A 15,000-nucleotide genomic window follows, 5' to 3' on the forward strand; every position below is an offset into this window, starting at 1 on the left:
ACAGATCCAGTTCCTTCAGGTTGGACAGACTGTCGAGCGAAGCCGGGAAGTTGTTGATCGTGCGCTGCGTGTTGCGCATCTGCAGGCAGATCAGGTTCTGGAGCGACGGTAGCTGGCGTAGCTGGAACAGCTCGAGTGGGTTATTGTTCAGGATGAGCGTCTGCAGGTTGGACAGTCGGCGCGTTTGCGGTGGCAGTGTTTCAAGCTTGTTGTTCGACAGATCCAGAAACAGCAGATCGGTCAGATTGATGAACAGCGACGGTGGAATGGCTTCGATTCTGTTTAGGGGGAGAGACACTGCAATTAGGATCGGTTTCGCGTAGTTGAAACCGAAAAACCGTGCAATACGTACTGATTGTTGCTCAAATTGAGCACCAACAACGATTTGGTCTTTTCCAGGCCCTCCGGCACCTCCTTCAGGCGATTGTACGATAGATCCAGTGTCGTGAGCTCCTCCAGCTCAAACAGATCGGACGGAATGGCATGGCTTTTGATCTTGTTCCGGCGAACGTTCAGCGATCGCAGACAGCTAAGCTCACTCAGCTGCCCAAACAGCTTCTCTATCTGGTTGTTCTTCATCGACAGGTGCTCCAGTTTGACCAGCTTGCCCATCTCGTCCGGGACGTCCGACATGCCGGTACGATCCAGCTTGAGCCACTGGACGCCCGACATGTGTTTGATGTTTTTCGGAAACCTTTCCCCCTGAAACGAGGAACACCAAGAAATCAGTGCAAAAGTCAATGCCATACTCGATGCGTTCGGTTTTAAGTGAAGCCCGCTGATTGGTTTTTGGCAATGAATACTAATCGATGCGCGTCCCCCCGCTCCGCCGCTCGGTATTTCGGTGCACTCGATTAGAATGACAAACATTTAACCCTTGCCAGCCCTTGCGGGGAAAGATAACGCGGGTCGAGGACTTCGATAACTGACTCGAGCAAACCACCCAAGCGCCCCCAGTGAAAACCGTATCTCACACACAGAACCTCCCGTTGCCCGCGCGTTGCTACACTTCCTAAAACAAAGCCGGCTAGGACGAAAATAGACTCCCTCTCTAGAAGAAGCAAAGAACTGCGTGAGGCCGGGGAGGGTTGGCTAGAAGTATGTCAACCCCGTTTTCGGTGCAGCCGGATTGCTTGCACCGGAATTTGATGGAATTTAACCGGAGATCCGTAGTGAGAACATCGGCATCGTAGAGCGGGTGCACGGCCGGAGCACCGGAATGGAAAAGAGAAAAAGAATGAGAAGCAAAAGGTAAAGGCAGAGACCAACTTACGCTGAAGTCATTGTTGGTGAAGTCGATTCCACGCACGAACGGCAAGACACCTGTAGTGCTGCTCATCTCGGTGTCTGTTGTTTTGGTATTTCTCCTCCTGCTGCTCGTTCGGTCCTTCCTCCCTGCTGCGCTAGGTGCGCTTTTTTGCCTTTTTATGCTTCACTTGCTGCTGCCGCCGCCACCGCTACTGCGATGCACTTGGCGAGGTATGCGAACGAACGACCGATCGGACCGCCTGGCCTGCTGCTGTTGTACTGCGGCTTCGGGGTTGCTTGGTTTTTTTCGAACGATTCTTCGAGATCGATAGCACAGTACACGGGTGCTACGAACGAACCATTTTTTGTGCAGCAATTATCGGGGACACGGCTTTTCGGATCTTCAATCATTCACCACCTCTTTTATGCGAAATTTTCTGACCTCACTCGTCGTCACCACCACACCCCTCTCCTCCAACCCTGCGTCGATCAAAATCTCGCGAAGTTGACAGTAGGGCAAACGAAAAGTTCCCTCCCTCGGAATCGAAACCATCGAGAGATTTTCCGGGGTTTTTAGAGGATTTATTCTGTTTTATCTTTAATTTCGTTTCGGTTTCGGCGAAATTTAAACTAATAATCTGCATGCATTAAAATTCCTATTAAAATAAAAAATAACACTTTCTTTTAGGCGTACCCGGTTGCGGGATTAACGGATTGAGGCTTGAGGGTCGTTGTTGTCAAACATCTGGTGGAAAACCATTTTCCAAACGATTGGTTTTCATAATCTCCTGCTATTTTCCAGGCGCTTGCTCACTGTTTGCAGCATGCAAAACTATAAATCCAGGAAAGAGGAAGAGCGCGCGTTTTGGAGGGAGTTTCTAATGCTGTACCGTAGTCTGCCGGTTGTGTGGAAGAAGAAAAGTGAAGGCTACAAAAACCAGCACAGCAGGAACAAGGCATATCAAATGCTCGTCTGCAAAATGAAGGAAATAGATTCCCGTGCCGACCGGAACAGTGTGTGCACCAAAATCAATTCCTTCCGCAGTGCCTACAGAAGAGAGCTGAAGAAAGTGAGGGACAGCATGCAGTCGGGTGGTGGAACAGACGGCGTTTACGTACCTACCTTGTGGTACTTCCACGATCTTGATTTCCTGAGGTATGAGGAAAATGAAACCCAAGAGACTTCAACGCTGGACGACGGGGAATGGAATGAAGAAAATAACGATACTGAGGTACGAAAATTTACGGTTCATCTTTTATTAAAGTGTTCCGTATTCTTGGCAGAGCCTATTCTGCCAGGGTACAGCACCTTCCATCCTATTGAAATAATCTAAGAAGTTAAGTCGTACTTGTTCGGAAGATTCTGGGACATTGAAGCGTCGGAGCTGTTGCAAGGGATCTAACGATGGTCCCGAGTGCCAGTCAGCATGTGTGATGTTGCCAGTACCTGTATCCTCCACTTCGTATCCCCCTTCGTTGTACAACTCATCTTTTTTCCTTCTTAGAAAGTTATGCAAATGGGCACACGCAAGAACTATGAGGATTGCCTTTTCCTGGTTTAAACAGATTCCGCTCGAAAGAATCCTGTACCGCGATGCTAGTATACCGAGGGCATTCGCCGCAATGCGACGAGGACGCCCTAATCGATAGTTGAAGATTGCTCGTTCTCTGGTCATACCATCTAGAGTGAACGGTACCATCAGGTTGTCTAGCAGCGGGAATGCCTCATCGCCCACAAACACGTAGGGTTGATCAATTTCACAGTTTGGTAAATTATCAGGCTGTGGAAGGCGTAGCTCATTATTGACGAGTCGCGTATGAAACTTGGTCCTGCAGAATGCTCCCGCATCCGGTACGATCCTATTGGTTCCTACATCGACCGTGATAAATTCGTAATCGGCATTAACCACAGCCAACAGCACAAGACTGAGATAGTGGGAATCAATTCCGAATGGTTTGCGGGTGAGGATGTACTTTCCATCGATGGCTCCGATGCAGTGGGGAAAATTCCATCTTCTTTCAAACTGTTCGGCAATATTCTTCCATTCATCCTCACTAGCTGGAATCTGCAACATAATAAAATCGTAGAAACATGATTACAATATACAAAGAATAGATCAATATTTTCCGCAGTACATAAACACATGTGAAAGAATATAAGTAGGCAGTTAATTTGTGTTAAACAAGTAACCTTTGGGCCAGTATATAAAGGTGCACTGTTGCACCACGATAGTGCAGTACAGAATAAACCGTTAACTACAACATTTCTATGCACTTTCTTTCAGGCCGATGAAACAAGTTCCCAAGCCTCTCAACACCAGCAATCGTTTACACGTAAACGAACCATGCCGACGGGCAAGCAAGATGTGGACGACCCCCAGACGAACAGTGAAGAGTCGCTAAAGAATAAACTACTGGTGTTGGCTTGCGAACGTCTCTCAACCAGGCCCTCAGAATCGCACATGCTAGCCAGAGCGTGGCGTACGGATTACGAGAAACTAAGTCCAGATCAGCAGCTGTACGCTAAGAAATTCATTTCAGACATTCTGTTCGAAGGGCAGCTCGGTACCCTTCACAGAAACTCAATCACCATTAGCGATCCATCTCAGCCGAGCTCAGTTAAGTACAATCGAGGCGCAGCATCCTCTTCCCGCATGCATGCAGACTCCCCTCATGTGTCAGAACAGACGAAACAGGACCATGAATCGACACCGGATGGATCTGTATCATATCCGTCTCTTCTTAAAATGGAACATTTGATTGATTGAATATCGATCGATCGAGAGTAGGGGCACAATATCAGACAAAATAAACCAGGCTTCTGTGGAGCTTTTAACTATTATTTACTCACCTTTATTAGGCCTTTCAAAACGTGAACAATAGCGTCACAAGTTTCCGCCACTATTTTACCGAGCGTTTGAGATGCGATGCCTGTTGGGTGCTTTAGATGCTCCAAAGGTACACCAGTTACGAGGAATCTCAGTGTGGCCATCAACCTCCGTTCCGGTGAGATGGCTTCCCTCATTAACGTGTCTTGTTTCACGATCAACGGTGTGACCATTTCCAGCAGTTCGCTAAACGAATCGACGCACATTCGAAGGCAGGTTTTGTAGTCCGCCACTGAGGATATTTTGTGTTCAGCGACCAGCGGTTCCCGCCAGGGTCGGCTGAACTTTATCCGCTCTTTTGTTGTTTTTCTTTTCCTTTTCACCGGCCGTTTCTTATCATCCGACGCTAGGGCTAAAATGATGGCCGCACAGTAATCTTCCGTATCCGACATATTCGACCCGGAAATCCCAAGTATCTCAGCTGCCTTTGTACATCAATTTTCCGAGTTTTTGGAGTTTTGGTGCGCCGAACGAATTGTTTTGAAAATGCTTCTGCTGGCAGTTTGACGTTTCACGTACGCTGTCAAAGTATTTTGTAAACAATCGGAACTGGGCTCGCGGAAATGGATTTGTGAATTATTTTAGCAAGAATAAAAGGTTTCGGAATCATATTGAACGTGATGGAACGGTTTAAAGCAACCGAACGGTTAAGGGCATCGTCACCGGAGAAAGGTGGTTTGGTGGTGCGTAAAGAGAAACGAGACGACGACACGTTCAAGAAGCCCACACACTCGCTGCTTGGCCTCGATCGCCAGGCTGCGGCCCGCCGTGCGGAACGGGCCGCTGCCGTTCGACCGTCGTTTTACGAGGAAGAGGAAGATGACGGTGGCCGGCGGGACCGCCGTACACCGAAGCGAAGGGACGGCGAAGCAGATGATGATCGTGATCGTTCCCGAAAGTACCGGAAACGTGCCTCGGAGACTCCCTCGTACGGCGGGGGTGTCAGCGAGTTCGCACGTCGCCGGCTGGAGGAGAAGGAATCACGGCAGCAGCGTGACCATCGGCGAAGTAGCGGTGGCCTGTACGCGTCTACCTCGAAGGGACGCTCCCCGAAACGCTACAAAGAGTCCACCCGATCTGTGTCGGAATCAAGGAGAAGGTAATCTAGGCGACGGCACAAACACGCATGAAATAATTGCTTCATTTTCTTATCGTTTGCAGTACATTTTCACGCTATGAACCGAGCACACCGAGAGGTGACCGTCGCGGTAAAGCGAATGTCAGTTCCAGCTGGACCGATGATGAGGATGACGAGGAAGGTGGTGGCAGTGGTGGTGGAAAACGGATGTCATCCTGGGACTACCCGACACCGAAACCATTCCAGCAGGGCACCGCAGAGCTAACGGAAGCGGATAAAGAACGTTGGCGCGAAGAGCAACTGCGGCTCGATCGCGAATGGTACGGCAGCGACGATGAGCGCCAGATGAACGAATACACCGAACTCAACTCGGAGTACCTACAGAAGCGCGAACAGCAACAGCAACAGTCGCGAACCAATCGGCGCATCTCCGCCCAGCAGCGCCAGATCAACAAAGACAACGAGCTGTGGGAGAAGAATCGGCTCCTTACCTCCGGTGTCGTAATGTCGGTAAACGTGAGCGAAGACTACGACGAAGAAGCACTGGAACGGGTGAATCTGCTCGTCCACAACACCGTACCACCGTTCCTAGATGGACGGATCGTGTTCACGAAGCAACCGGAACCGGTCATTCCCGTGCGCGAACCAACGGCCGATATGGCTATCAACGCACGCAAGGGCAGCGCCCTGGTCCGTACGTTCCGTGAGCTAAAGGAGCGTAAACGCGCCCAGATGAAACACTGGCAGCTCGGGGGCACAAAGTTGGGCAACATTATGGGTGTCGCGAAGGAAAACGATCCACAGGATGATCGGGTCGATGATGAGTCATACGATTCGCGTAAAGATCAAAAGTACGCTGACCATATCGGAGGTGACAATGCCCAAGGAGGTGATGCAGAGTTTGCTTCCCGTAAAAGAAACATCCAACTGCAGCGCCGATCGTTGCCCGTATTTGCCGTACGCCAAGATCTGTTGAACATCATTCGGGAAAACTCGATCATTATCATCGTCGGTGAGACGGGTAGCGGTAAGACGACCCAGTTGACGCAGTATCTACACGAAGATGGCTACAGTCGGCATGGGATGATCGGATGTACTCAGCCTCGGCGAGTGGCTGCCATGTCGGTGGCCAAGCGTGTCTCAGACGAGATGGCCAAACCGCTCGGCCAGGAGGTTGGCTATGCGATCCGTTTCGAGGACTGTACGAGCGATGCGACCGTGATCAAGTACATGACCGATGGTATACTGTTGCGCGAGAGTCTACGGGACAAAGATCTGGACGGGTACAGTGTGATCATCATGGACGAAGCGCACGAACGATCCCTCTCGACGGATGTGCTGTTTGGGTTGCTGCGTGAAATCGTTGCCCGGCGTCGCGATTTGAAGCTCATCGTCACCTCGGCAACGATGGATGCGGGCAAATTTTCCACCTTCTTCGGCAACGTACCGACATTTACGATCCCCGGACGGACCTTCCCCGTGGATGTGTTTTACGCAAAGACCGTTTGTGAGGATTACGTCGATGGTGCGGTGAAGCAGGTGCTGCAGATACATCTACAGCCAACGGAGGGCGATATCCTGGTGTTTATGCCCGGTCAGGAGGACATCGAAGTGACCTGCGAAGTACTGGCGGAACGGTTGGGTGAAATCGATAACGCACCAGCCCTCTCCATTCTGCCCATCTACTCGCAGCTTCCGTCCGATCTGCAGGCCAAGATTTTCCACCGTTCAGCGGACGGAACGCGCAAGTGTGTGGTGGCCACAAACATTGCCGAAACGTCGCTAACCGTGGACGGCATTTCGTACGTAATCGATTCCGGCTACTGTAAGCTGAAGGTCTACAATCCACGCATCGGTATGGACGCACTGCAGATCTATCCAATCTCGCAAGCGAACGCCAACCAACGTTCCGGTCGTGCCGGTCGTACAGGGCCGGGACAAGCGTTCCGGCTGTACACCGAGCGGCAGTACAAGGACGAACTGCTGCACCTGACGGTACCGGAGATACAGCGTACGAACTTGGCCAACACAGTCCTGTTGCTGAAATCGCTCGGTGTTGCCGATTTGCTGCAGTTCCACTTTATGGATCCGCCTCCTCAGGACAACATTTTGAATTCGTTGTACCAGCTGTGGATTCTGGGAGCGCTCGATCACACCGGAGCGCTAACACCACTCGGCCGACAGATGGCCGAATTTCCGCTCGATCCTCCCCAGTGTCAGATGCTGATCGTCGCAAACGATATGGGGTGTAGCGAGGAGATCTTAATCATTGGTAAGCCGCAACGCTAGCGAAGATTCTTCTACTTTCTCACTAACAAATAATTGCTCTGTTATTTTTCTGTTGCCCTGCAGTGTCGATGCTATCGGTTCCCTCGATCTTCTATCGACCGAAGGGCCGCGAAGAGGAAGCGGATGGTGTCCGGGAAAAGTTCCAAGTGCCCGAATCGGACCATCTAACCTACCTGAACGTATACCAGCAGTGGAAGATGAACAAGTAAGTCAAGTGCACAGTCTGGGCGCATATCATGGTAGCTTTTTGTAATCCTCCTGCACCTCTTTTCTTCGGCACAGATACTCCGCCTCGTGGTGCAACGAGCACTTTATCCACGTGAAAGCGATGCGCAAGGTGCGCGAGGTGCGCCAACAGCTGAAGGACATCTACAGCCAGCAGCAGCGCCTGAAGCTGAACTCTTGCGGAACCGATTGGGACGTGGTGCGGAAGTGCATTTGTTCCGCGTACTTCTATCAGGCCGCCCGGCTCAAGGGTATCGGCGAGTACGTGAACCTGCGTACCGGTATGCCGTGCCATCTGCACCCTACCTCGGCCCTGTACGGGCTCGGTACCACACCGGATTACGTCGTGTACCACGAGCTGATCATGACGGCCAAAGAGTACATGCAGTGTGCGACGTCTGTCGATGGGCACTGGCTCGCCGAGCTGGGACCGATGTTCTTCTCGGTGAAGGAAACGGGCAAGAGCAACCGGGACAAGCGTCGCCAAGCCGTCGAGCATCAGAACGCCATGGAGGTGCAGATGCGCGAAGCACAGCAACAGATGGAGCAGCGTCGGTTGGACGAGGAGACGAAGCAGCAGTTGGGCATCAAGCAGGAGATTGTAACGCCGGGAGCAACACCCCGTCGTACCCCGGCGCGCATTGGGCTGTAATACCGAGGGTTGTAATGCGAGCGACTCAATTTATAGGAATAAATGGTTCTGCTTAGGACTAGGACCCCCATAAACTGTGGAAGATTCTGCGTTCTCTACAACGTCTGATTTGATCAATCACGTGGCCGTATAATGAGCGAACGCGAATTTCTTTGGCGCTAAGAAAAAAAGGAAGTATAATCCACCGGGAGCAAATCTATAATTTTAACATAATTATTTTTCAGCTAAACAATGCGTTGAGTCCTTAAATTTATGTTTTATTTCATGAGTAACTACAAAAGTAACCGAAACAGTTACACCGTAGTTGAATTATTACGCTACTGCTGCGACCATCGTAGGTCTGAACGTTCCCGTTGGATGTTGTGTATGACAAGCCAAGGACGCTCGTTTGTTGAAAACAAAGCGTATGAATCATTTAAACGAGCAAAAGCGATACTATACCTGCTAAAATCATAGAAAATTTCCGGATTTCCTTCCAAAAATCCATTGTGGCGGCGAGCGAAGTGCTTCACCTGTTTAATTAATACACTCTGGGTCCTATGAAAAAGATAATTTTTCAGATCGTTGACAGACAGGGGGCAGAGCTACAGTTTTACCGCCATCTTCATTCAATCGCTAGCGTTCGCCCGAGCAGGGTTGGTGGAGGTGCGTGCGCTTCAAAACTTCCTTGTCGTCGTCCGGAGGAGCAAGGGTTATTTACTGGTGCGAAATATCTCTGTAACTTTTGCTCCACCGAGACCACAACACACCTCAACGTTCCGCGATCCGTGAAAACCCCTTGTTATCGGTCGGTGCTTTCTGTGGTGCAGTCTACAACCAGCAACAACAACAGCAGCAGCAGCAGCAGCAGCAGATGATCAGAAAATCGTGATGTAAAGCGAGCAGCAGGGCGACTGTGACGCACCGTTTCCTTTGTGCGTAAATAGGAGGAGGAGACCGCAAAGATACGAAACAAAAAAACGCATCAAAACCACCTTCGCGGTTGCTGCTGGCGCCTTAGTGCTTCTTCTCGTGTTCAACACCCGTTGTTGTGTTCATAGTTTCACAGTTGCTTTCCATCATCATCATCATCATCATCACAATCATCGTGAGATGAAATAAGCAACGATGGTGAGGTGCACATCATCTTCGTCCCCGCTGTGTGCGATGTATTAATACCTTCGTTCGTTCGTGCGTGCGTGCGTGCGTGCGTGCGAGTGTGTGTTTGTGTGCGGGTGTTTTGTGTTGGCCTTTTCGGTGCTATTTATAAAAAAAAAGGTGTGTGTCCTCCCGCCGAGCTCGGTGGTGGTCCCTTCCCTACGCGCATTGTTGTGGGTGGTGCCTCGGCACGAAACATGAAATCATAGTTGGCTGGTCGAAAGAGAAAGAAGGAGCGCAGGAGTAGGCGGTGCGAGGAAATCGTACCCCCCACCCCGGAGTCCCGGATTCGCGGTTGGCAGACGACATCGAAATCAATCGAGTGGTGAACCATCGACGGTCCGGCTAATCCAGGGGCGAAAACACTGGTACCCCACGGCAGAACGGCATCATGGCTACGGCGAAGAAGGATAGCGAAGAACCGGAAGACAGCACCGAGCTGGACCCACGGATACAGGTGCGTAGGCAGGCTGGACCACCGGAAGAGTTCTCCATTATGTCACTTGTCGCGGGAATGTCAACAATGCACTCCGGGCCACAGGACGTAATGCCACTTGTCCTGTGCTGGGGGCTGGGTAATCGCGGGAAAGTCCGTCAGCTGATGACCAGCTGAGCTGAAGTACCCGGGCGTGAGAGCGAGAGAGGCTGGCCATTCCCGGGGCACACTAAGCGTACGGATTGATAAGCTATCAGGTGGCAGACGGCTGCAGAGTCGCCTCTCTGTATCTATCGCACGGTCGCAGAAGAAACAAAGAAGGAGCTTTGGACCCCTTGCCACTTATCAAATTGACGCGCGTATCGCTCATTGACGTAAGGGTTTTCCACGCCACCGGGTGGGGGAAAGTTCACCACCCCTCACCGGATGGGCCATCTTCACTTTTATTGGCGGTTTAAGCTGTTAGTAAAGGGTCGCAGAAGGGAGCAGATGCTGGTTGGCCATCAGATGGTGTTAAGCTGGCCGCACCAATCCACAGCGGTTGAGTGACGGAGTAGCGAACACTTTTCTGGCGGTTGTCTCTAAACCAGCGAAAGGTGACACACCTGGCCGGACCGTTGGCAGCATTTGATTTGTCGGCCAAACGATCGACCAACAGACGCTCGTCTGTCCCAACAGTCATATCGTCAACCTGTCATCTTTCTGCGATTTTGATTTTTAGATTTGCAATCGAAGATACCGTCGCTTACGAACGGGGCACATTGGTTAACATTGGCTCAAAACCTGTGCACCCCTTTCCGTTAGAGGCCATTGCCCTGCCCAGACCAGACAAGGGGTGAGCCAACGAAGTCACCCTAAGCCCTTTTAACGGTTCTAGCTGGCAGCGGATTTCTCGGGCTCGCAACCAACCAACCAACCAACCAACCATCGAAGCAAAAGAACGGTTCCATCTTCTTCTTCTTCTACTGCTGCTGCTGCTGTTCCTACTGCTTACCTGCACGGGGGAAGAAACACCGGAGAGAAAGAGGCGAAAATCCCAAAAGGTTATGCTCTTTTTTTGTTGCAGCTTCTTACCGCAGGGGGAGAGAAGGTAAAAGGACAAGTTTCTGATCATCCGGATGGCTCGAGAAAAGGCCCACCATCTGTAAACTCGTTCGTCCGCAGGCGGCAGGCATGAATGGGCATCCCGCGGCCGTACGTACGCTCGCTCGTTCGTTCGTTCTTTCCATTCGCCAGAACCGGTTTGGTTGGGTTGTGGGGATGCCCAACCAGCGAGAGGATGACCGCAACCCACAACTCCGTCGTTGGTGGTTGCGAACACAAACGCCTCGGGCGAACATGCTCGACTACTACGATCACAGCAACCAATTCTTCTCAACAAACCAAACCTCACGATCTACGAGTAAAAAACACAGCAGCTGGCTATGGAGATCATCGCGAACCGCTTCAACATCCTCATCATCATCATCATCATCATGATCATTATGATCATCGTAGAGGGAGACGCCGCTGTGCCCTGGGAACCAAAACCGGCACTAATGACGCAGCAGCAGCGACTTGAATTCGGATGCGCAATCCGCGAGTTAAGGGTTGTAGTTATTCCGGTCTCGGCCAGCCGCGGGTTAGCTCATCAAAATGCGCGTACCCCGCGAACGCGTCGCGTGGTGCGCCCTCATCCATGAGAGGGTTGCTGCATGATGGATGGATGGATGGATGTGGATGGATGTGTCTGCGGGCATCACATCATTTGGTGTGCCCAAAACGGAGAGGATAAAGCGAGATCGAACCACTTTGAACAATGGAATACATTAAGCTTGAAACGCCGCGGAGGTGGAATAACTTTTCACCGGAAAGACAGCGAGGGAGAGGGGCTGTTGCTGCGGCAGCTACTTGGGAGGATTCGCTGTTATCGATGTTATCAACCATCGGGTTTTTTTTTGCTCTCTGTTTCATGCGCTGCGTATTAGTCATCGCACGCCTCCAGTCAGGTGTCTGTCGTCTTATCTCAGGGAACACCCATACCATGGAACACACCGGGAATCGCACACATTCACCGGCGCGATAAGGCTGGTGCTGGTATTTGTGTGGACATCTTTTCGAATTGTTTGATCAAGGGCGAGCGTTGCCAAACTCCCCCCGGGGTGTTTGTTTGCTAGAACGATTGCAGTTTAAAGTGCATTCACGTGCAGTCGTTCAAGAGGGACCCCCATCTAGCGATTTAGAAGAACAACATATCGCGGTTCCGGGACCAAGCCCTTCGAAGCAATGAAACCAGGCGTTCAGTTTTATTTGTAACATTGCGGTGAGAAGTGACATCGAATTGAACGGTCCGAAGCATCATGGAGCTACCGGAGGAACCAGCACCGAACCCCTTCGAGAGTTACAATCAGCACGGACGCACTCCATCCACGGTATCACTACCGAGTTTCAACGAAAGTGCGTTGGTTAGTCACTTTGTATCGTTATATCTTACTCGCTACTGAGTCGCGAATCTCGGGTGCTAATGAGAAAAAGGTGCCACTCCGAGAAGAGCACCACAATTGACGCAACGGACGCTAATCCGTAGCTCACGAACTCTCCAAACCACACATGATGATGCTGTGGTCTCTGGGTCGAAACAAATCGATAAGATCGCTGCAGTGGCCTCCCGTTGCAGTTCCTCTTTCCACCGTGCTGTGTGCTAGATTTAACAAGTTTCTTGGCCGCATTGCCGGGTTTCAGGCCGGGGGGGTTTTCGGGGTACTAGAAACTTCTCCCAAGATGTCACGCTTGGCAAACGGCCAGTTAATGAAACTTTAACGTGCCCTTCTGGCGACTTCCAATCAGAAAAAGGCCACCGGTATGGTACTGCGGTTATTGGGAAAGGGATTGCTATATAATGACCGCTAATTTGGTAATAGTAGAGCCATGCTAACCAACCCAACTAATGCCCTAATTTTTATTCTTCACAGATCGAACTGGAGAATCTTAACACGGCAACGGACGATATTAACAAACTGGAGATAGAGCTGGAGGTAAGTATCGTGTCGCAAAGGCGGCTAGTTGGCAGATACTTGGCGTGGAGCCATGCAACCGAACGAGTAGCATAAAAAGAAATGGAAGGCAAAACGTTAACGGGCGTAATCGCAATACTTTCCAAACCATCGTCATGATGGCATGAGCAGAAGAAGAGATTTATGGTGCTATAGCGGTGCAGCTGGCAGGCAGGATTCATTAGCCGGGAGGGCATGGCCAGTGCAGAGCGAACTGAGCGAACAGTCAAGGCCGGCCAGCTGGTGTACTGCCTCAATGACCCTTCGTCTAATTGTAGCTCAACAACTATAAATCCCGCATTTGGCCCATCTATGATTGGGAGGTGGCCTGGAGTTTGTATCGCTTCTGCAGTAACCAGGGTGAGAGTTTCTTACCAAGCTCTTAGTAGCGACCACTTCTTGCGCTACCGTCTTCTGATCGTCGGTGAAGATTGTACAAAGCCCTCCAACGAGATGCCATTAAGCTACCGAACACTTGCGTACTTGCCGCTTCCTACTTTCTCCACACCTACCACGACGCCAGTTACGGGACGAATCGATAAAGGTCAACCTATTTTATGTTATTGTGACCAGCCGAGCCGGCGAGCCATGCCAGCCGGGTGGAAATGAAATGTGGAAGGTTACATAAAATCCTCCCCCCGTGTTGTGTTGGAGTGTGGAGCATTCAAGGGCCAACCGTAACGAGCACCGACGACGGACGTGGTTTTGTACTGCAATCCCGTTCCTCATACCTGCATAATGGCGGAAATATTGTGTTTCACTTTCCCAAGCCCTAGTTAGATTGCATTCCGAGTGGCGTCCTAGTGTGGTGCAGCTCTCGGGGTGGGTTCCTCTTTCACTCTTTTGGTGACACACGAGGGTAGCGTTGGTTCTTTAAAGGCCACACAACAACTTTGTCGCCCGTCAACCGCAAAAGTCTCGTGAGAAGACTCGGCTTATGTTACCTTGACCAGAATGTGGTGACTCTTTCGCTACGTAAGCGGTACGGTGTGTACTCTTCAAGAACAAAAGCCCAGGTTTCATATACGGAGAAATATGAGTAACACACTCGGAACGCCAATCAAATGTTTAAAGGTCCAATGTCTCTAGTAAATCGTCTTACGGTGAACTGTTTGAAGTCGCAACAGCTTCTCATTAACGATACAATACAGAGTGATGACCCACACGGCTGGCACTGCGTGTTATCTACGCGTGGGAACGATTTTTAAATGGTGCTAATCGAATGCTGAATGTGTCTTCTCCCAGACAATGGACGGTCTTTGATGAAACACATCGCGCGAGTCGTGCGGTATATTGGAATGTTCTAGCGAACGGATGAATGTTTGTTTGTTTATAATAAGCATACTTATGCAACTTTTTTGATCGCAAGAACATTGTATGAGTGGTAGAGCTTCGTCCAATGAATGTGAATAATATTCGTTGAAACAGCTTGTTTGCTAAACGCTGCTGCTGCTCTTGCGTCATCAACTAATGGCCTGGCGGTTAGTGACAACATAAACAGCTTTCGTTGCAGTTGATAGTCAAGTTACATTCATACGTGACGTGTTCCTTATCTCATGTTTTGATGGATGGTTAGGAATGCCAATCATCACACTACAATGAATTCTGATTTCGATGCAATCGTAATGGTCTGTTCAGCGTAATAAAATCTGTTATTAGTCGAATGTATAGTATACGGTGGCCTCATTTTCAACGGAAGAATGTCGTCAAAATATTTGCCATTAACCGGTTGATAAGCTTGTTGTTCAATGGAAGAAGAGAATGGAAGAGCTAACATTTTTTTGCTAATGGTTGCTGCAGGATTACTTCTTTGGTCATTGTTATTATCACCTATCTTTGAAAATGTGTTGCAATCCCTTTTTTGCGATAACAACAAACAAGTTTGTTTTTTAAAGACAAGATGATATGATCTTCAAACGTTTAATTGGTAAAGGTTTCAATCCGTTTCGATAATCCTTGAATCGTGTTAGAGGAGGGCATTCAAGCAGACCACTACCCCTTCCTTTTTTCCACCC

General features: G+C 50.1%; 4 protein-coding genes across 5 annotated transcripts in view; 3 read left to right on the forward strand and 1 right to left on the reverse strand.

Moving 5' to 3' along the window:
• LOC126577921 (protein flightless-1) overlaps window positions 1-1,716 on the reverse strand; it is a 6,137-nt gene extending 4,421 nt beyond the window's left edge. Inside the window, exons 1-3 of the mRNA XM_050239987.1 lie at window positions 1,274-1,716; window positions 353-702; window positions 1-278 (exon numbers count right to left, since the gene is read on the reverse strand). The exon at window positions 1-278 is cut by the window's left edge and continues 2,653 nt beyond it. Of these exons, the coding sequence (XP_050095944.1) occupies window positions 1-278; window positions 353-702; window positions 1,274-1,339 (694 nt within the window). The 5' untranslated portion in view covers window positions 1,340-1,716. The remainder of the gene's footprint in view (window positions 279-352; window positions 703-1,273) is intronic.
• A 276-nt stretch (window positions 1,717-1,992) lies between these two features.
• Window positions 1,993-4,056, forward strand: LOC126575176 (uncharacterized). Its single transcript, XM_050235741.1, has 2 exons — window positions 1,993-2,480; window positions 3,534-4,056. The coding sequence occupies exons 1-2, from the start codon at window positions 2,073-2,075 to the stop codon at window positions 4,014-4,016; spliced, it is 891 nt and encodes a 296-aa protein (XP_050091698.1). The 5' UTR covers window positions 1,993-2,072; the 3' UTR covers window positions 4,017-4,056.
• A 621-nt stretch (window positions 4,057-4,677) lies between these two features.
• LOC126577364 (pre-mRNA-splicing factor ATP-dependent RNA helicase PRP16) lies at window positions 4,678-8,438 on the forward strand. The gene is made up of 4 exons (XM_050238914.1): window positions 4,678-5,235; window positions 5,298-7,486; window positions 7,567-7,708; window positions 7,786-8,438. The coding sequence occupies exons 1-4, from the start codon at window positions 4,757-4,759 to the stop codon at window positions 8,378-8,380; spliced, it is 3,405 nt and encodes a 1,134-aa protein (XP_050094871.1). The 5' UTR covers window positions 4,678-4,756; the 3' UTR covers window positions 8,381-8,438.
• A 568-nt stretch (window positions 8,439-9,006) lies between these two features.
• Window positions 9,007-15,000, forward strand: part of LOC126578003 (SH3 domain-binding protein 5 homolog) — a 14,972-nt gene continuing 8,978 nt past the window's right edge. The window contains exons 1-2 of one of the 2 annotated variants that reach the window (XM_050240151.1): window positions 9,007-9,974; window positions 12,905-12,967. In XM_050240151.1, coding sequence (XP_050096108.1) covers window positions 9,909-9,974; window positions 12,905-12,967 — 129 coding nt within the window. In that variant the 5' untranslated portion in view covers window positions 9,007-9,908. Of the gene's footprint in view, window positions 9,975-12,082; window positions 12,398-12,904; window positions 12,968-15,000 lie in introns of those variants that run through there. The other variant, XM_050240150.1, reaches the window with a different exon arrangement.

This window comes from Anopheles aquasalis, chromosome 3, assembly GCF_943734665.1.
Source record: "Anopheles aquasalis chromosome 3, idAnoAquaMG_Q_19, whole genome shotgun sequence".
NCBI classification, from domain to species: Eukaryota; Metazoa; Arthropoda; class Insecta; order Diptera; family Culicidae; genus Anopheles; species Anopheles aquasalis.